The 22,769-nt window shown below is 36.7% G+C and overlaps 1 protein-coding gene across 1 annotated transcript; it reads right to left on the bottom strand.

The window, feature by feature from the left end:
* Positions 1-6,086: 6,086 nt before the first annotated feature.
* Positions 6,087-7,109, bottom strand: LOC133261005 (olfactory receptor 52E4-like). Its single transcript, XM_061439613.1, has one exon. It carries the CDS (start codon positions 7,044-7,046, stop codon positions 6,087-6,089), a length of 960 nt encoding a protein of 319 aa, XP_061295597.1. The 5' UTR covers positions 7,047-7,109.
* Between the last annotated feature and the right edge of the window lie 15,660 nt (positions 7,110-22,769).

Below are 22,769 nucleotides of genomic sequence, written 5' to 3'. Positions count from 1 at the left end.
TACTGAATGGTTTGCCTTGGAAACAAACAGAGATCATTTTTTCATTTTTGAGATTGCATCCAAGTACTGCATTTCAGACTCTTTTGTTGACCATGATGGCTACTCCATTTCTTCTAAGGGATTCCTGCCCACAGTAGTAGATACAATGGTCATCTGAGTTAAATTCACCCATTCCAGTCCATTTTAGTTCGCTGATTCCTAGAATGTTGACGTTCACTCTTGCCATCTCCTGTTTGACCACTTCCAATTTGCCTTGATTCATGGACCTGACATTCCAGGTTCCTATGCAATATTGCTCTTTACAGCATCAGACCTTGCTTCTATCACTAGTCACATCCACAACTGGGTATTGTTTTTGCTTTGGCTCCATCCCTTCATTCTTTCTAGAGTTATTTCTCCACTGATCTCCAGTAGCATATTGGGCACCTACCAACCTTGGGAGTTCCTCTTTCAGTATCCTATCATTTTGCCTTTTCGTACTGTTCATGGGGTTCTCAAGGCAAGAATACTGAAGTGGTTTGCCATTCCCTTCTCCAGTGGACCACATTTTGTCAGACCTCTCCACCATGACCTGCCCATCTTGGGTGGCCCCACATGGCATGGCTTAGTTTCATTTAGTTAGACAAGGCTGTGGTCCTAGTGTGATTAGATTGACTAGTTTTCTGTGATTATGGTTTCAGCGTGTCTGCCCCCGATGCCCTCTTGCAACATCCACCGTCTTACTTGGGTTTCTCTTACCTTGAACGTGGGGGATCAACCTTAGGAGGGCAGAAACCAAAAGGAAGAATGAATTAAACCTTAAAGCCTGGGAAAAGTTGATCTCAAACACAATAAGATAAAAAATAATAATAATAAGGCAGAGAAATGCTACACAAATGAAGGAACAAACTAGAAATACAGAAGTCCAAATAAATGAAGAGGAAATAGGCAAACTACCTGAAAATGAATTCAGAATGATGATAGTAAAGATGATCCAAAACCTTTAAAACAGAATGGAGGAAATGCAAGAATCCATTAACATATAAAGAAATTTAAAAATAAACATACAAAGACAAACAACACAATTACTGAAATTAAAAATACTCTAGAAGAATTCAATAGCAGAATATCTGAAGCAGAAGAACCAATCCATAAGCTGGAAGATAAAATGATGGAAATAACTTCTGAAGAGCAGAATACAGTAAAAAGAATGAAAAGAACTGAGAACAGTTTCAGAGACCTCTGGGACAATATCAGATGCACCAATATTTGAACTATAGGGGTCCCAGAAGAAGAAGAGAAAAAGAAAGGGCATGATAAAAATTTTGAAGAGATTATAGTTGAAAATTTCCTCAACATGGGAAAGGAAATAGTCAATCAAGTCCAAGAGGCACAAAGAGTCCCATACAGGATAAACCCAAGGAGAAACATGCCAAGACACATACTATTCAAACTAACAAAGACTAAACAGAAAGAAAGAATATTAAAAGCAGCAAGGGAGAAGCAACAAGTAACATACAAGGGCAATCCCATACACTCAACAGCTGATCTTTTGGCAGAAACTCTGCAGACCAGAAGGGAATGTCAGAATATATTTAAAGTACTGAAAGGGAAAAATCTACAACCAAGATTACTGTATCTGGCAAAGATTTCATTCAAAATTAATGAAGAAATAAAAAGCTTTTCAGACAAACAAAAGCTAAGAGAACTCATTACCACCAAACCAGCTTTACAACAAATGTTAAAGGGACTTATTTAATCAAGAAATACAAGAGAATAAAAAATATGTACAAAATCAACCTAAAATAATTGAGAAAATGGCTATAGGAACACACATATCAATAATTACTTTGAATGTAAATGGACTAAATGCTCCAGCCAAAAAACACAGACTGGATGAACGGATACAAAAACAAGACCCATATATATGCTATCTATATATGCTAAAGCCACTTCAGACCTAAAGACACATATAGACTGAAAGTGAAAGGATGGAAAAACATATTCCATGCAAATGGGAAGCAAAAGAAAGCTGGACTAGCAATCGACATATCAGACAAAATAGACCTTAAAATAGAGAATATTACAAGAGATAAGGAAGGACATTGCAGAATGATTAAGGGATCAATCCAAGAGGAAGACATAACAATTGTAAATATCTATGCACCCAATATAGGAGCATCTTGATACATAAGATCAATACTAACAGATATAAAAGGAGACATTGACAGTAACACAATAATAGTAGGAGACTTTAACACCCCACTTATACCAATGGACAGATCATAAAAACAGAAAATTAATAAGGAAACACAAGTCTTAATTGATGCATTAGATGAAATGAATCTCATTGATATCTTCAGGACATTCCACCCAAATGCAGAAGAACACTCCTCTTCTCAAGTACATATGGAACATTCTCCAAGGTAGACCACATCTTGGGTCACAAATCAAACCTCACTAAATTAAAAAAAAAATTGAAATCATATCAAACATCTTCTTTGACCACAATGGTATGAGACTAGATATTACTTACAAGAAAAAAAATATAAGAAATGCAAACACATGGAGATTAAGCATCACATTTCTAAATAACCAACAAGTTACTGAAGAAATCAAGAGGGAAATCGAAACATTTCTGGAAACAAATAACAATGAAAACACAACAACTCAAAAACTGTGGGATGCAGCAAAAGCATTTCTAAGAGGGAAGTTTATAGCAATACAATCCTACCTCAAGAAATATGAAAAACATCAAATAGACAACCTAACTTTACATCTAAAAAACTGGAAAAAGAACAACAACAACAACAACAAAAATAGTAGAAGAAAAGAAAGCATAAAGATCCGAGCAGCAATAAATGAAAAAGAAATGAAACAGCATTAAACATGAATAAAAGTAAAAACTGGATCTTTGAGAAGATAAACAACATTGAAAAGCCTTTAGCCAGACTCATCAAGAAAGAGAGAGAGAACAATCAAATCAACAAAATTAGAAATGAAACAGGAGAGGTTACAACAGACAATGCAGAAATACAAAGGATTATAAGAGACTATTATGAACAACCATATGGCAATAAAATGGATAACATGGAAGAAATGGACAGATTTTTACAAAAATCAACCTTCCAATACTGAACCAGGAAGAAATATAAATCATGAACAACCCAATTACAAGCACTGAAATTGAAGCTGTGATAAAAAAATCTGGAAAAAAAAAAAAAAAAGCCCAGGATCAAATGGCTTCACAGGACAATTCTATCAAAATCCATATAGCTTTTAGAGAAGAGTGAATGCCTATCTTTCTAAAACTCTTTCAAAGAATTGCAGAGGAAGGAACACTTCCAAACTCATTCTCCGAGTCCACCATCACCCTGATACCAAAACCAGATGAGACAACACACAAAAAGAAAACTACAGGCCAATATCACTGAAGAACATAGGTGCAAAAATCCTCAACAAAATTTTAGCAAGCAGAATTCAGCAACACATCAAAAAACTCATACACCAGTTGGGTTTATTCCAGGGATGCAAGGGTTCTTCAATATACGCAAATCAATCAATGTGATAAGCCATATGAAAAAATTGAAAGATAAAATCCGTATGGTAATCTCAATAGATGTGGAAAAAGCCCTTGACAAAATTCAGTACCCATTTATGATTAAAACTCTTCAAAAAATGGGCATAAAAGGAACCTACCTCTACATAGTAGATGCTAATTATGATAAGCCTACAGCAAACATTATTCTCAATGGTGAAAAACTGAAAGCATTCCACCTAAGATAAGAAAAAGACAAGGGTGTCCACTTTCACCACTATTACTCAGCATAGTTTTGGAAGTCCTACCCACAGCCATCAGAAGAGAAAAAGAAATAAAAGGAATCCAGATCGGAAAGAAGTAAGGCTCTCACTGTTTGAAGATGACATGATACTGTACATAGGAAACCTTAAAGATAGTATCAGAAAATTACTAGAGATGATCAATGAATTTAGCAAAGTTGCAGGATACAAAATAAATACAAAGAAATCACTCACATTTCTGTATACTAACAATGAAATATCAGAAATGAAATTAAGGAATCAATTCCATTCAACATTGCAACAAAAATAATTAAATATCCAGGAATAAACTTACCTTAGGAGACAAAAGAACTGTACACAGAAAATTATAAGACACTAATGAGAGAAACCAAAGATGACATAAACAGATAGAGAGATATTCCATGTTCCTGGGTAGGAAGAATCAATATTTTGAAAATGACTATACTACCAAATGCAATCTACAGATTTTCAATGTGATCCCTATCAACTTACCAATAGCATTTTTCACAGAACTAAAACAAAAATGTCACAATTCATATGGAAACACAAAGACCCCAAATAGCCAAACGAGTCTTGAGAAAGAAGAATGGAGCTGGAGGAATCAACCTTCCTGACTTCAGATTATACTACAAAGCTACAGTCATCAAATCAGTATGGTACTGGCACAAAAATAGAAATATAGACCAATGGAACAAGATAGAAAGCACAGATATAAACCCATGCACCTCTGCATACCTTATTTTTCACAAAGGAAACAAGAATATGCAGTGGGGAAAAGACAGCCTCTTCAATAAATAGTGCTGGGAAAATTGCACAGCTACATGTAGAAGAATGAAATTAGAACACTTCTTAACACCATACACAAAAATAAACTCAAAATGGACTAAAGACCTAAATGAGAGACCAGAAACTATAAAGCTTTTAGAGGAAAACATAGGCAGAACACTCGATGACATAAAACAAAGCAAGACCCTCTGTGACCCACCACCTAGAGTAATGGAAATAAAAACCAAAGTAAACAAGTGGGACCTGATTAAACTTAAAGGCTTTTTCACTGCAAGGAAACTATAAGCAAGATGAATAGACAAACCTTGGAATGGGGGAAAATAATAGTAAATGAAACAACTGACAAAGGATTAATTTCCAAAATACACAATCAGCTCATACAACTCAATACCAGGAAGACAAACAACCCAATCAAAAAGTGGGGAAAAGACCTACACAGACATTTCTCCAAAGAAGACATACAGATGCCTAGCAAACACATGAAAAGATGCTCAACATCACTCATTATTAGAGAAATGCAAATCAAAACCTCACACCAGTCACAATGGCCATCATCAAAAAGTCTACAAACAGTAAGTGCTGGTGAGGGTGTGGAGAAAAGGGAATGCTCTTCCACTGTTGGTGGGAATGTAAATTGATACAGCCACTATGGAAGATGGAGATTACTTATAAAACTAGGAATAAAACCACAACATGACCCAACAATCCCACTCCTAGGAATATAACCTGAGGAAACCAAAATTGAAAAATACACCTGTATTCCATTGTTCATTGCCTCACTATTTACAACAGCCAGAGCATGGAAGCAACCTAGATGCCCATCCACAGATGAATGCATAAAGAAGTTGTGGTGCATATACCCTATGGGGTATTACTCAGCCATAAAAAGAACACATTTGAGTCAGTCCTAATGAGGTAGATGAACCTAGAGCCTATTATACAGAGTAAAGTAAGTCAGAAAAAGATAAATATTATATTCTAGTGTATATATATACAGAATCTAGAAAAATGGTTCTGAAGAATTCATTAATGAGCAGCAATGGAGAAACAGACATAGAGAATAGAATTATGGACGTGGAGAGAGGGGAGGAGAGGGTAAGATGTATGAAAAGAGTAACATGGAAACTTACATTATCATATGTAAAATAGATAGCCAATGGGAATTGTCTATATGACTCAGAAAACTCAAACAGGGGCTCTGTATCAACCCAGAAGGTGGGATGGGGAGGGAGATGGAAGGCAGGTTCAAAAGGGAACGGATATATGTATACCTATGACTGATTCATGTTGAGGTTTGACAGAAAACAACAAAATTCTGTAAAGCAATTATCCTTCAATAAAAAATAAATTTAAAAATATATAAATTATGAAAAGGAATCACTGAGTTATACACTTAGAAGTCTCTAATAAAGGCCAAAGTAATTTGTTACTAACCTTTTCGTAATTTCAGTTGGTACCCTGAGAGAAGTACAAGATAAAAGTTAGCCTGCTAGAAGTTTTCAACTCTCTAATATATTAGGTCCCTCTTTCTTGACAAATATTCTCACAACTCTGTTCCAAATTTGCTTTGTCCTGACCCCGTAAATGACTGGATTTAAACAAGGAGGAACAACTACATACAAATTGGCCAGGAGGATGTGAATGTAATGAGGAACATTTCTACCAAACCGGTGTGTCATAAAGGAGAAAAATGCTGGTGTGTAAAAGGCTAAGATGACACAGACATGTGAACCACATGTGCTGAGTGCTTTGAGTCTGGCATCCCTAGAAGGAAGGTGGAAAACAGTTTGTAGGATCTGAACATAGGAGAGGGCAATGAGGAGCAAGTCAAAGATCAGGGTAGCAATGGTAAATAAGCCATAGATGATGTTGACTCTTATGTTAGCACAAGCTAGACGAGCAATTCCCATATGCTCACAGTAGGTATGAGGAACAATATAACGTCCACAAAAGGGAAGTCTTTTAAGAAGTGGACAAAAGGGGATGGCAAGGAGGACTGGCCTCACCACTGCAACAGAGGCCATGATGGCTACCATTTTGTTGGTGAGGATAGTGGTATACCTCAGTGGATAACAGATGGCGACAAAGCGGTCAATTGCCATGGCCAGGAGTACACCAGATTCCATTCCCGTGTCGGTGTGGATAAAGAACATTTGGATGAGGCAGGCTTCAAAGCTTACCTTCCTATGGTTGAACCAGAAGATGGCTAGCATTTTGGGTATGGTAGAAGTGGACAGACCTAGATCAATAAAGGAGAGAAGAGCCAGGAAGTAGAACATGGGTTGATGAAGGCTCTGGTCTGTCTTGATTACAAACAGGATTGTGACATTCCCTACAAGGGCTATCAGGTAAACAACGAAGAAAGGGAAAGCAATCCATATATGGAAATCTTCCAGACCAGGTACACCCAGCAGAAGGAAGGCAGAAGGATGCGAGGTGGTGTCATTAACAAAGGACATTCTGCTGAAAATTCTTGGAGGATGGTCTGCTGTCTTCTTCAGTATTTCTGGGGAGACATGAGGGAATATATATATGGTGGTTGGATGTCACTATATATATTTATATAGTAGAATAATAAAATTATTGAGAACATAATGGAAGGAAATTAGGGCCCTATTAAATTTAACTCTCAAAGATATTCAAATTATTTTTGTCCTGTTTAAAATTCCACATAGATGTTATAAGTTGCACTTCTCTGATGTTAGTGTGGTATAATGATTCATAATCATCTCTGTGTGGATCACAATAAACTGTGGAAAATTCTGAAAGAGATGGGAATACCAGACCACCTGACCTGCCTCTTGAGAAACCTATATGCAGGTCAGGAAGCAACAGTTAGTACTAGTCATGGAATAACAGACTGGTTCCAAATAGGGAAAGGAGTATGTCAAGGCTGTATATTGTCACCCTGCTTATTTAGCTTATATCAGAGTAGATCATGAGAAATGCTGGGCTGGAGGAAGCAAAAGCTGGAATCAAGATTGCCGTGAGAAATATCAATAACCTCAGATATGCAGATGACACCACCCTTATGGCAGAAAGTGAAGAAGAACTAAAGAGCCTCTTGATGAAAATGAAAAAGGAGACTGAAAAAGTTGGCTTAAAGCTCAACATTCAGACAGCGAAGATCATGGCATCTGGTCCCATCACTTCATGGCAAATAGATGGGGAAATAGTGGAAACAGTGGCAGACTTTATTTTTGGGGGCTCCAAAATCACTGCAGATGGTTATTGCAGCCATGAAATTAAAAGACTCTTTCTCCTTGGAAGGAACGTTATGACCAACCTAGACGCATATTAAAAAGCAGACACATTACTTTGCCAACAAAGGTCCATCTAGTCAAGTCTATGGTTTTTCCAGTAGTCATGTATGGATGTGAGAGTTGGACTATAAAGAAAGCTGAGCGCCAAAGAATTGATGCATTTGAACTGTAGTGTTGGAGAAGACTCTTGAGAGTCCCTTGGACTGCAAGGAGATCCAACCAGTCCATCCTAAAGGAGATCAGTCCTGAATATTCATTGGAAGGACTGATGTAGAAGTGGAAACTCCAATACTTTGGTCACCTGATGTGAAGAACTGACTCATTTGAAAAGACCCTGTTGCTGGGAAAGATTGAAGGTGAGAGAAGGGCATGACAGAGGATGAGATGGTTGGATGGCATCACCAACTCAATGGACATGAGTTTGGGTAATGTCCGGGATTTGCTGATGGACAGGGAGGCCTGTCCTACTTCAGTCCATGGCGTCACAAAGAGTTGGACACAACTGAGCAACTGAATTAAACTGAACTGAACTGAACTGAATCATCTCTGAGGTCATTCTTTCGTGGAATGCTCACCTACATCTGCTAATATCAAGTGAAAATCCTTTCAATAATCGTAACTTGTATAATATTTTCCAGTTACCTTGGTTACCTAGTTGAGCAGTACAAAAAAGAAAAGCCTCCAAAATGTTATTTTTAAAAAAGCATAAGTATTGGATTAGGAATCTTTCCTTATAATGGTCAATAGTGTTATTTGCTCAGTCGTGTCTGACTTCTTGAGAATTCATGGACTATAGCGCGCAAGGTTCCTCTGTCCATGGAATTCTCCTGGCAGGTATACTGGAGTGGGTAGCCATTCCCTTCTTCCTGACCCAGGGATTGAATCCAGGCTCCTGCCATCTGAGTCATCAGGGAAGCCCCATAATGGTCATTGTAGTCAATAAAACATCCACTTCTTAGGCTTATTTGCCTGTCATAGTCCCTTCTCTCTAGGTGTTACTTTTTTTTATTTGGCTTAATAGACTGTGTTTAAATCTGTATTTTAGTGAAACTACCTTTTATGGTGTGGTTGCAGAATTTTTAGGATTTTTATACTTTTACAATAAAAAGCTGTGATTCTACACATGTACACATGTAATCATCTTAATAGAGGTGGGGAAAATAATCATTTAATCCCATATCTATGTATTATATTAAAAGAAAAGTTTTCAATAGAATAGGCAAGGCATAAATCTTGTTCAATTAGGCAAAAGGAATCAATGAAAATTCTGCAGCAATATCATAATGAATGGTGGAACACTGAAATTTTTCCCCCTAGGATTTGGAAAAAGCCAAGACTATCAACAAACATCAATTATATTTAATATATTACTGGAAGTAACAAGGTCAATATGTCAAGAAAAATGTACATAAATTGTTAATTTACAACTAATAATTTAATTTATCAATTACTCAAGTATAAGAATATATTTTATATTTGTTTTAAAAAAACACTGGAAATTGAAATTTTAAAAAATTTAAATTAATTAAATTTTGTAATTTTAAATTACAGTTTTATAAAACTGTCACCTTCAATGACATCAGAAACAGGGAGAACTTAGCAATAAAGTAGTTAAAATTATAAAACATGACAGAAATTTTAAAAGACTTAAAAATTTGTTTAACCTATAGTTTAAAAGACTGAAGTCTGTTATGATGTCAGTTATTCCTAAATTCATCAGTAAGTTTAGAACAGCTTTGTTGAATTCCAAGAAATTTAAGCTTCATCTAACTTATTTTAAGAATACCTTCATTGGGAAAAGAATAACAAAACTTGGTGAAACATACTATAGACCTTCAAACTTATAAAACTATAGTAATCAAAACTTATAGCATTTGTGCAATGATAGATAACTACAAGGTAATGAAAAGAAATAAACACATTTTACAAGCTCAGTTGTATTTTATCAAGTGAAAAATGTGGTAATTCAGTGAAAATAGGATAGTTGTTTCTTCCAGTAATCTGGTGCAATTGAATATACTTACGAGGCAAAAAAAGAACTTTGTCTCCAACTTCACAACATATGCAAAATTTTAATTATACTTCTAAAATAGACCTAGGTTAAAAAAAAAAAAAAGAACTTAAATTCTGTAAAATTTATAAAAAGGAGAATATCTTTGCAACCCGATGGAATGTAATGGTTTCTAAGACAGAACACAGAAAGCAAGAACCATAAGAAATAAGCTATTACATGTTACATCAAATTTTAAAACTTATTGTAGAGAATGTGAATTTAGAGAGTAAGACTTGAATAAAATATTCATAATCTCTACTCTCTGAAAAGAAATTCATGTCAAAAACATACAAAACACAACTAATAAATAAGAAAAACAAACAATGGAAAAATAAAGGGACCTAAACTGACACTTGGCAAAAGAAAATGTACAAATGACATTCAAATTCTCAAAATCATTAGGCGTCAGGAATTACACAATTAATATATAATGACATATTACTACACAAGCACTAGAATGATCAAATTAAAAACCATGACAAAATTGAATTTTGGTAATAATGTGGAGTAACATATTCTCTTAAATTACCTGAAATAATTGAACTCCTGGGTGTTTATTCAAGACAAATTAAAACATATGTTTACACAAAGACTTGTGCAGGAATGTTCATAGCAGCTTTATTCATAATTACCCCAAAATGGAAACATCACAACTACTCATCACCAAGTGAATAGACAAATCAGTTTTGGGATGTTTACATAATGCAACTCTATTCAGCAACAAAGCTGGATTTGCTTCTTATGTGTGCAACAGCATAGATGAATCTAAAGTCATCATACTGCGTTACCAATTACTACTAAAGAGCATTAAGTAAATAATTTTATTTCTATGAAGTTCTAGATTATATAGATAAAATAAGTGAGGATATCTGTTCAGTGGTTTCAGGGACAGAATGGGAAGAAACCTAAGATTTTTGACATGATAGAAAAATTATTTATGAGAATGCAGGATATAAGTCAACCCACTCCAGTACACTTGCCTGGAAAATTCCATGGGCGGAGGAGCCTGATAGGCTGCAGTCCATGGGGTCGTGAAGAGTCGGACACGACTGAGCGACTTCACTTTCACTTTTCAGTTTCATGCACTGGAGAAGGAAATGGCAGCCCACTCCAGTGTTCTTGCCTGGAGAATCCCAGGGACGGGGAGCCTGGTGGGCTGCCGTCTATGGGGTTGCACAGAGTCGGACATGACTGAAGGGACTTAGCAGCAGCAGCAGCAGGATATAAATGGATATACAATTACCTTTGTTAAAAATGTACAGATAGTGTGTACATGTAAATGTGTGTAAATTTTACTTTAAAAAATCAAATTTAGATCTGAAGGAAAATTCAATATATAGTTCTTGAAATTGCTGGTAAGAGTATTATATGTGTCTATTGATTGTATATGTTTAAAATGTCTATGATTAAAAAGCATAAATATAAACAGTCATTTTGTAATGCAAACTATAGTATAATTTGATTTAATAAAACATTCAATTTTGGAGCTTATTTAAAAGATAGAATCATTTATCTCACTCAGTTACTGCTGAGAGCTAAAAATCCTAAAATCTAACAATAATATTAAAAAATTAAGGTCAAAGAACATAAACTAAAGAAACAACCTATATTAAGTCTAAATATTCTGCTTATTGTGGTTGATTAAAAATCAGTTGTTTGGTGTTTGGGAACACTCCTTTTTAACCCAACAAAACATGGTTTTAAGTCTTCACTCTCCTATACTCTGATGACCTTAGGAAAATCATTCCCTGAGCTTTATTTTAACCGTCTAGTCTGAGATAATCATGTATCAACTTCAAATGGTTCTTGTGTTAATAAAATAAGATGTTGTATATGTGAAATATAAACATGCCTTAACACTGGTCCCTTAGTAACATTAGTTGAAATAATCTGACATTATTAACCATGAATATGACTCAGTGCTAGTGTTTGATTTTCTAATAAAACACAATAGCTTACAAACAGTATACACATGGCCCCTTCTGAGGGAATATGTTAACTGAGCCCCACCATTCATTTTAAGTTCAAAATTAATTTTTTCATCTAATTAGATGAGGAGCTGTGTTTTAAAGCCTCTTTTTATTTATTTATTTATTTTTTAAGCCTCTTTTTAATATCCCAGATACACATTGCACTTAGGGAACAAATGACAAAACTTTTAATACTCCTTTATTGATACTCATTTTTGAAAGACTTTCTACCTGGGGTAAATTTAAAAATACTTGCTTTTCATTCTAAAATATAGAATATGTGAGTTAGATTCAACTCAGAACAAAATTGGATGCTGTCAGTCAACTCATGTTTTATCACAGAAACTGTGGAAAGCACTGTCACCTTTACAGAATCTGATTCTTGAATGTAGGTTAATACACAGAGAAAGCAAATATTTAACATCCCTGTTTTGTAGCTCAGAGTGCAAAGGTCATCCCTAAGGCCTTACAACCCATATGATACAGCAACTATTTCAGAGGTCACTTTACTGACTATAACTTTGATTTCCATGGTTCTGGACTCCAATCACTTACCCAGGCCCATATCTGCAGGGAAAGTACAGAACACAGTGTCTGGATGCTCCCTGTCTGTAGCAGTAACTGAAATAAAGGGGACCTGGCATGTCATCTGTGGTATATCTGCAACTTATTCTGCCTGATGTAACCTCTAGAAACTCTCCTCAATGTCTACAGTGCTAAGCTACCCCACCAGTATGAGCCTTTTGTGGAAGACCCCTCATACACACAAGTATAAAGTATGACCTGGGCTACCTTCCCAAGGAAATGTGCTGCCTCCTTCTGTGTGTCAGGCTGGCCTTCTTGCCCACGATCCCTAAGAGGAACACTTTATACAAAGGTTGTATCTCCCCTGAGAGGGACGTTCTGTGTCCATCTCTTCAGGGACTGAGAACATCTAGTGTTGACTCAAGCATTGACTATGAACCATTTTGGTTTAAACCTCAATCTAGGCAGTCAAGAACTAACTCATTTTGTATTCTGTACCTTAGCCAGAATATTTTTGAATGCAGTTTATCTTCAATGCATATATCTTAATACACACACACACATACACACATATATATATATATGTTTTTTATAATATTCCCTTCTTTCACTTACATTCCAGAATTGACAGCTATACAGGTGGCACTAGTGGTAAAGAACCTGCTTGATAATACAGGGGACATAAGAGATCCAGTTTGATCCCTGTATTGCAAAGATCCCCTGGAAGAAGGCATAACAATCCACCCCAGTACTTTTGCCTAAAGAATCTCATGGAAAGAGGGGCCTGGAAGTCCATGGGGTTGCAAAGAGTCATAAACTACTGAAATGACTTAGTACACATGCACACATGCTCATTATTTTATATAATTGCAAGTTGTAAAACATGTTGACAGCTAAATGTTATTTTTATTTATTTATTTATTGAAGAATAATTGCTTTACAGAAGTTTGTTGTTTTCTATCAAACCTCAACATGAATCAACTAGGGGTATACATATATTCCCTCCCTTTTGAACCTCCCTACCATCTCTCTCTCCATCCCCCACCCCTTGCCAGGATGATACAGAGCCCCTTTTTGAGTTTCCAGAGTCATACAGCAAATTCCCATTGGTTATTTTACATATGGTAATATAAGTTTTCATGTTACTCTTTCCATACATATCACCCTCTGCTCCCCTCTCCCCATGCCCATAAGTCTGCTCTCTATGTCTGTTTCCCCATTGCTGCCCTGTAAATAAATTCTTCACTACCATTTTTCTAGATTCCGTATATATGCATTAGAATACAATATTTCTCTTTCTCTTTCTGACCTACTTCACTCTGTATAATAGGCTCTAGGTTCATCCACCTCATTAGAACTGAGTCAAATGTGTTCCTTTTTATGGCTGAGTAATATTTCATTGTGTATATGCACCACAACTTCTTTATCCATTCATCTGTTGATGGACATCTAGGTTGCTTCCATGTTCTAGCTATTGTAAATAGTGCTACAATGGACAATGGGATACAGGTGTATTTTTCAATTTTGGCTTCCTCAGGGTATATACCTGGGAGTGGGATTGCTGGGTCATATGGTGCTTTTATTCCAAGTTTTTTAAGGAATCTCCATACCATCTTCCATAAAGACTGTATCAATTTACATTCCCACCAACAGTGCAAGAGCATTTCCTTTTCTCCACACCCTCTCCAGCATTTATCACTTGTCAACTTTTTGATGAGGGCCATTCTGACCGGTGTGAGGTGATATCTCACTGTAGTTTTTATTTGCATTTCTCTAATAATGAGCAATGTTGAGCATCTTTCCATGTATTTGCTAGGCATCTGTGTGTCTTCTTTGGAAAAATATCTGTTTAGGTCTTTTTCCCACTTTTTGATTGGGTTGTTTGTTTTCCTGGTATTGAGTTCTATGAGCTGATTGTATATTTTGGAAATTAATCCTTTGTCAGTGGTTTCATTTGCTATTATTTTCTCTCATTCCAAGGGTTGTCTTTTCACTTTGCTTATAGTTTCCCTTGCTGTGTAAAAGCTTTTACTTGTTTTTATTTTTGTTTACTTGTTTATTTTTGTTTTTATTTCCATTACTCTAGGAGGTGGGTCATGGAGGATCTTGCTTTGATTTATGCCATCAAGTGTTCTGCCTATGTTTTGCTCTAAGAGTTTTATAGTTTCTGGTCTGTCATTTAGGTCTTTAATACATTTTGAGTTTATCTTTGTGTATGGTTTTAGGAAGTGTTCTACTTCCATTCTTTTACATGTAGCTGTCCAATTTTGCCCGCATCATTTATTGAAGAGGCTGTTTTTGCTCCATTGCAAATTCTTACCTCCTTTGTCAAAAATAAGGTACTCATAGGTGCATGGGTTTATTTCTGAACTTTCTATCTTGTTCTGTTGGTCTATATTTCTGCTTTTGTGTCAGTACCATACTGACTTGATGACTGTAGCTTTGTAGTATAATCTGAAGTCAGGAAGGTTGAATCCTCCAGCTCCATTCTTCTTTCTCAAGACTGCTTTGGCTATTTGGAGCCTTTTGTGTTTCTACATGGATTTTGAATCTTTTTGTTCTAGTTCTGTGAGAAATGACATTGATAATTTGATAGGGATTGCATTGAATCTATAGATTGTGTTTGGTAGTATAGTCATTTTCACAATACTGATTCTTCCTACCCAGGAACATGGAATATCATCTCTCAATCTGTTTATGTAATCTTTGATTTCTCTCATTAGTGTCTTATAATTTTCTATGTATAGTTCTTTTGTCTCCTTAGGTAAGTTTATTCCCAGATGTTATATTCTTTTTTTGAAGTGGTAAATGGGATTGATTCCTTAATTTCTCTTTCTGACTTTTCATTGTTAGTATATATAAATGCAAGTGATTTCTGTTAGTATATAGAAATGCAATGATTTTGTGTGTTTTACCCTGCAACATTGCTAAATTCACTGATTATCTCTAGAAATTTTCTGACACCATCTTTAGGGTTTTCTATGTACAGTATCAGGTTATCTGCAAACAGTGAGAGCTTTACTTCTTTTCTGAGCTGGATTCCTTTTATTTCTTTTTCTTCTCTGATTGCTGTAGGTAGGACTTCCAAAACTATGCTGAATAATAGTGGTGAAAGTGGACACCCTTGTCTTGTTCCTGATCTTAAGGGGAATGGATTCAGTTTTTCACCATTGAGAATAATGTTTGCTATAGGCTTATCATATATGGCCTTTACTGCATAGAGGTAGGTTCCTTCTATGCCCATTTTTTTAAAGAGTTTTAATCATAAACAGTTGCTGAATTTTGTCAAAGGCTTCTTCTGCATCTATTGAGATTACCATCTGGTTTTTATCATTCAATTTTTTAATATGGTATATCACACTGATTTGCATATGTTGAAGAATCCTTGCATACCTGAAATAAACTCATCTTGATCATGATATATGAGCTTTTTGATGTGTTGCTGAATTCTGCTGGCTAAAATTTTGTTAAGGATTTTTGCATCTATGTTCAGCAGTGATATTGGCCTGTAGTTTTCTTTTTGTGTGTTGTCTTGGCTGGTTTTCGTATCATAGTAATGGTGGTTTCATAGAATGAGTTTGGAAGTATTCTTCCCTCTGCAATTTATTGAAAGAGTTTTAGGAGGATAGGCATTAGCTCTTCTCTAAATGTTTAATAGAATTCTCCTGTGAAGCCATCTGCTCCTGGGCTTTTGTTATGGGGAGATTTTTGATCACAACTTCAAATTCAGTGCTTGTAATTGGGTTGCTCATAATTTCTATATCTTTCTGGTTCAGTCTTGGAAGATTGAACTTTTCTAAGAATCTGTCCATTTTTTCCAGGTTATCCATTTTATTGCCATATAGTTGTTCATGATAGTCTCTTATTCTCCTTTGTATTTCTGCATTGTCTGTTGTAACCTCTCCTTTTTCATTTCTAGTTTTGTTGATATGATTATTCTTTTTTTTTTCTTGATGAGTCAGCTAAAGGTTTGTCAATTTTTTTATCTTTTCAAAGAACCAGCTTTTTAGTTTTATTAATCTTTACTATTGTTTCTCTCATTTCTTTTTCAGGTATTTCTGCTCAGATCTTTATGATTTCTTTCCTTCTGCTAATTTTGTTTTTTTGTTGTTGTTCTTCTTCTTCTTTTTCCAGTTGTTTCCAGTTGTTTTAGGTGTAAAGTTAGCTTGTCTATTCAATATTTTTCTTTCTTAAGGTAGGAGTGTATTGCTACAAGTATTGCTACAAGTATTTTTCTTTCTTATGGTAGGATTGTATTGCTATAAGCTTCCCTCTTATAACTGCTTTAGCTGCATCCCATAGGTTTTGAGTTGTGTTTTCATTGTCATTTGTTTCTTTAAATTTTTTTGATTTATCTAGTAACTTGTTGGTTATTTAGAAATGTATTGTTTAATCTCCATGTGTTTGTGTTTTTTTAAAGTTTTTTGTTTTTTTTCTTGTAATTGATATCTAATCTCATAGTACTGTGGTCAGGGAAGATGTTTGATATGATTTCCATTTTCTTAAATTCACTGAGGCTTGATTTGTGACCCAAGATGTGGTCTATCCTGGAGAATGTTACATATGCACTTGAAAAGAAGGTGTGTTCTTCTGCATTTGGATGGAATATCCTGAAGATATCAATGAGATCCATTTCATCTAACGTATCATTTAAAACTTGTATTTCCTTATTAATCTTCTGTTTTGATGATCTATCCATTGATGTGAGGGAGTGTTAAAGTCTCCTACTATTATTGAGTTACTATCAATGTCTCCTTTTATGTCTGTTAGTGTTTATCTTATGTATTGAGGTTCTTCTATGATGGGTGCATAGATATTTACATTTGTTATATTTTCCTCTTGGACTGATCCCTTGATCATTATGTAGTGTGCTTCCTTATCTCTTGTAATATTTTTTTTAAATTTTAAGATCTATTTTGTCTGATATGAGGATTGCTACTCCAGCTTTCTTTTGCTTCCCATTTGCATGGAATATATTTTTTCATTCTCTCACTTTCAGTATATATGTGTCTTTAGGTCTGAAGTGGGTTTCTTGTAAACAGAATATATATGAGTCTTGTTTTTGTATCCATTCAACCAGTCTGTGAGAGTAAATGGCAACCCACTCCAGTATTCTTGCCTAGAGAATCCCATGGACAGAGGAGCCTGGTGGGCTGCTGTCCATAGGGTTGCAATGAGTTGGACACGACTATAGTGACTTAGCATGTATGCATGCATTGGAGAAGGAAATGGTAAACCCCTCCAGTATTCTTGCCTGAGGAATCCCAGGGACAGAGGAGCCTGGAGGGCTGCCATCTATGGGGTCGCACAGAGTTGGACATGACTGAAGCAACTTAGCAGCAGCATCCAGTCTGTGTCTTTTGGTTGAAGCATTTAATACAAATTACACTTAAAGTAATTATTGGTATATATGTTCCTGTGGCCATTTTCTTAATTATTTGGGGTTGATTTTGTACATTTTTTTCTTCTCTTGTATTTCTTGAATATATAAGTCCATTTAACATTTTTATAAAAATGGTTTGGTGGTACTTAATTCTCTTAACTTTTGCTTGTCTGAAAAGCTTTTTATTTCTCCATCAGTTTTGAATGAGATCCTCGCTGGGTACAGTAATCATGGTTGTAGATTTTTCCCTTTCAGTACTTTAAATGTATCCTGACATTCCCTTCTGGCATGCAGAGTTTCTGCTGAAAGATCAGCTGTTACAAATGTGCGGTTTTACTTGTATGTTACTTGTTGCTTTTCCCTTGCTGTTTTTAATATTCTTTATTTGTATTCAGTCTCTGTTAGGTTGATTAGTGTGTGTCTTGGTATGTTTCTCCTTGGGTTTATCCTATATGGGGCTTTTGTGCCTCTTGGACTTGATTGACTATTTCCTTTTCCATGTTGGAGAGATTTTGAACTGTAATCTTTTCAAAAGTTTTCTCATACTCATTCTTTTTTCTTCTTCTTCTTCTTCTGGGGCCCCTATAATTCAAATGTTGGTGCATTTGATATCAGAAACCCTGAGGTCTCTGAGACTATCTTCAGTTCTTTTCATTCTTTTTATTTTATTCTGCTCTTCAGAATTAATTTCTACCATTTTATCTTCCAGCCTATGGATTTGTTCTGCTTCAGATTCTGCTATTGATTCCTCCTAGAGTATTTTTAATTTTAGTAATTGTGTTGTTTGTTTCTGTATGTTTATTCTCTAATTCTTCTAGTTCTTTGTTAATTGATTCTTGCATTTCCTTCACTTTGTTTTCAAGAATCATTATTCTGAATTCTTTTTCAGGTAGTTTGCTTATTTCCTCTTCATTTATTTGAACTTCTGTGTCACTAGTTTGTTCCTTCATTTGTGTAGTATTGCTTGCCTTTTCTTTATGTAAGGTATTGTGTTTGTGGTAAACTTTTCTCAGTCTTTAAAGTTGAATTCTTTCTTCCTTTTGGTTTCTGCCCTCCTGAGGTTGGTCCAGTTGTTTGTGTAAGCTTCATATATGGTGAGATTTGTGTTAAGTTTTTTGTTTGTTTTTATTTTTCCTCTGACGGGCAAGGCTGAGTGAGGTGGTAATTCTGTCTGCTGTGATTGGGTTTGTATTTTTGTTTTGCTTGTTGTTTAGATAAGGCGTCCTGTAAAGGGTGCTACTGATGGTTGGGAGAGACAGGGTCTTGTAATCAGGTGGTTTCCTTTGTGTGAGTTCTCACTATTTGATTACTCCCTAGGGTTAGTTCTCTGGTAATCTAGGGTTTGGGAGTCAGTGCTCCCACTCCAAAGACTCAGAGCTTGATCTCTGGTCAGGAACAAAGATTCCACAAATGGTTTGTTACAGCATTAAGTGAGAATAAAACAAATACCCAAAAATAAGAAACCAAAGAGGAACCCCAGACAAATGGCAGTTATAAAGTCAGGCAAATAATAATTAAAATAATGGAATACACACATATACATATTCATATACATAAGCAAAATAAAAACAGTTCAACAAAAATAAAGTATAATAGATTGACCTGGTGAACAAAGGAAACCAAAAATTATATCTACCAGTTAAGAACAAAACTAACTAAAGTGCAAACTAGAAAACAAAACTAAAGAAAGATGACATGTAGAGAATAAAGCAATGAACACAAAACTAACAAATATGTCGAGAGAAAAGGAAAGAAAACAGAGATAAAAGAATAGACATGCAAAGTTAAATAGAAGTAGGTAAAGAAGATTTATATACTTTAAAGATTAACTACAAGGGGAAAAGAACTGTAGGAAAGCAAACCAAAGGATAAATGTAGAAAAAAAAATGCTAGGTTTTAAAAAATTAGAAGTTAAATTTAAAAAAGAAAAAGAAAAAAATAAGAAGGAAAGAAAAAAAATGTTCCACAGAACTGCAAAAGCCCAACTTAGAGGCAGAAAGTGAAGTCACTCAGTTGTGTCTGACTCTTTGTGGACTGTAGCCTACCAGGCTTCTCTATCTAGGGGATTCTCCAGGCAAGAATACTGTAGTGAGTTACCATTTCCTTCTCCAGGATATCTTCCCGACTGGGATTGAACCCAGGTCTCCCACATTGGAGGCAGATGCTTTAACTTCTGAGCCACCAGGGAAGCCCTTAGAGGCAAAGATTGATAACCACAAAAAAAAAAAAAAAAAAAAAGTAACTTAAAAAAAAAAAAAACTCAAAAATTAATTAGATTTCTTAATGCCAATAAAATCAACAGCTACAATAGAGGGGGAAGAAAAAGAAAATCCAAAGTAATCTACAGAACAAGTCAAACATAAGGATAATAAATGTTCTTGAGTCACTCCTGTCAGAGTCCTTTCCCTCACTGGGAGTCACAGGCCACCTCACCTCCCTAGGATGCCCTCCAACACTGTGCTGATCTCTGGACCTGCTGTGGGTGCAGTTCAGATTCTAATCTGGTCCTATTCTTGTGTGTTCTTGCCTCCAATGTCCACAGCTATCAGAACTAGTGCGTCTTGTTTTGTGGGAGCCCTCAATGTCCTTTTATATATTCCTTGGACACAGAGTCTGTCTAGTTGATCATGTGGATTTAATCTGAAGCTTATTCAGCTGGTGGGAAGGTTTTGGGCTTTCTTCCTTAGCCACACTACCTCTGGGTTTCAACTGTGGTTTCTTTCCACCTCTGCATGTGGGTTTTCCGCTGGGGTTTGCTCCTGAGGCTGAGCTGGAGGACTTGGGTGAGGGTCAGGAGTGGAGGTGGTGGAACTGCTTGGGTTGCAGGAGTTGTGACAGCACCAGGTACTCAGGGGAGTTGGCAGCTAAAGCAGCAGGAAGCATAGTGCTCTAGAAGGGTATGGCAACCAGTATTGGCCAATACACTCCAGTATTCTTGCCTGGAGAACCCCTCTGACAGAGAAGCCTGGCAGGCTTCAGGCAGTTGCAAAGCGGTTGGACACAACAGAAGTGACACTGTGTGCATTGACGCAAGATATATTTTTTTTGCCTGTGGCAGCTCTGCCCCAGTGAGGGTTGACCATGAAGGTGATGTAGTTGCTTGGCTTGCAGGGACCCTGACGGTGCCAAGTGTGCAGGGACATGGACTGCCTCTGCCACAGGAGTTATGGTCCTACCAGAGTCTTTTTTCCGAACCTCTTGTATCTAGCGATCAGAAGGCCTCTTTGGCCAGTCTTTCTCTATAGCTCTGCCTGTTTAGGCACTTAGAGGTCTCCCTTGCCTGGGGTCCTTCTCTGTTGTTTGGCACATCAGGCACATAGAGGGGCCCCCCTTACTGAGGTCCTAGTCTTTAGATCTGCACTTCAGGCACATAAAGGGGCACCCTGGGTGGGGTCCCACTCTGAAGTTCAGTGCAGTCAGGTGTTTGATGGGCCAGCCTCTCTATTGTTCAGCTGCCGATGCATGTGGGGAGAGGGAGGCTATGGTGATGGTACGACCCCTCCGCATGACTCAGCAGTATCGCCTTGCTTCCATGGCTGCCTGGCTTTCCTCCAGAGACATTTCCCACCACAATCTCCTCCCTGACATCCCCTCGATCTGTCTTTTTACAGATAACAGCAACCCTCACCCTGGGATTGCTCCACAATCCCTAAACTCCAACTTCCAGCCACTGCACCATCTAGATGACCTGCATGCCTATCTGGGGTATGTATGGCTGTGGCAAGAACTCTCTGATTCTCATTCCATTTAGGCTGCCACAGATCAGCTGTTTCACTCTCAGCCTTAAATGTTTCTCCTGTGATTTAGACAATTGCCCCAATGTGGGGATCAGACCCCTGCTTCAGTTCCCCCATCCACCGAGAGCAGGTCCAGTCCTACTTATACTCTTTGTCCCTCTAGTTCCTTCATCCTACTGAGTTTTGCATGGTTCTATATATTATTTTCCACTGGTCAGGTACTCCTGTCTGCTCTCAGCTGGTGTTCTGCATTCACTTCTGTGTCTGAAGGTGTATTTCTTATGTATCCATGGGGAGAGATGTACTCCACGTCCACCTACTCCTCTGCCATCTTGTTCTCGACAGCTGTATGTTTACTTAACCTTTGTTTGTCTGTTGTGTCATCATCGGTTTCTATATTAAATCATAGGAGAGAAGATAAAGAAACTGTACTGAAACTAAATTTAAAGTTCTGTTACATGATAATTGTGTGACTGTGTGTAAGTCACTTCACTCCTAAATATCTACTTACTTTTAAAACTTGAACTACCTATAGAACTACATATAGTTTCTATAACATGGTGATTGTTCAAGGAATGTTAGATTCCATTATTATTAGTTTTATTACCTCTTGTTTCTTAATTTTTTATGATCCTTATGTCATATGGAATTGGGGGGTACTTTTCCCCATTGTACCCTATATAAGGAATCAATTTTTCTTACCAGTTGTGTCTACACCTATTTACATGTAAAACCTATATACTCATTTTTGTTCCACAGTTTTTGAATACATTCATGGAAGGAAAGTTATGACCAACCTAGACAGCATATTCAAAAGCAGAGACATTACTTTGCCAACAAAGGTTCGTCTAGTCAAGGCTATGGTTTTTCCTGTGGTCATGTATGGATGTGAGAGTTGGGCTGTGAAGAAGGCTGAGTGCTGAAGAATTGATGCTTTTGAACTGTGGTGTTGGAGAAGACTCTTGAGAGTCCCTTGGACTGCAAGGAGATCCAACCAGTCCATTCTGAAGGAGATCAGCCCTGGGATTTCTTTGGAAGGAATGATGCTAAAGCTGAAACTCCAGTCCTTTGGCCACATCATGTGAAGAGTTGACTCATTGGAAAAGCCTCTGATGCTGGGAGGGATTAGGGGCAAGAGGAGAAGGGGATGACAGAGGATGAGATGGCTGGATGGCATCACTGACTCGATGGACGTGAGTCTGAGTGAACTCAGGGAGTTGGTGATGGACTGGGAGGCCTGGCGTGCTGCGA

This window comes from Bos javanicus, chromosome 15, assembly GCF_032452875.1.
Source record: "Bos javanicus breed banteng chromosome 15, ARS-OSU_banteng_1.0, whole genome shotgun sequence".
In the NCBI taxonomy this organism is placed as follows: domain Eukaryota; kingdom Metazoa; phylum Chordata; class Mammalia; order Artiodactyla; family Bovidae; genus Bos; species Bos javanicus.
Note: the sequence above shows the minus strand (reverse complement) of the source record. Positions and strands in the feature narration are given on the sequence as shown.

Coding starts and splice junctions, on each gene's coding strand:
- LOC133261005 (XM_061439613.1), bottom strand. CDS start 7,046: ATGTCCTTTGTTAATGACACCACCTCGCATCCTTCTGCCTTCCTTCTG.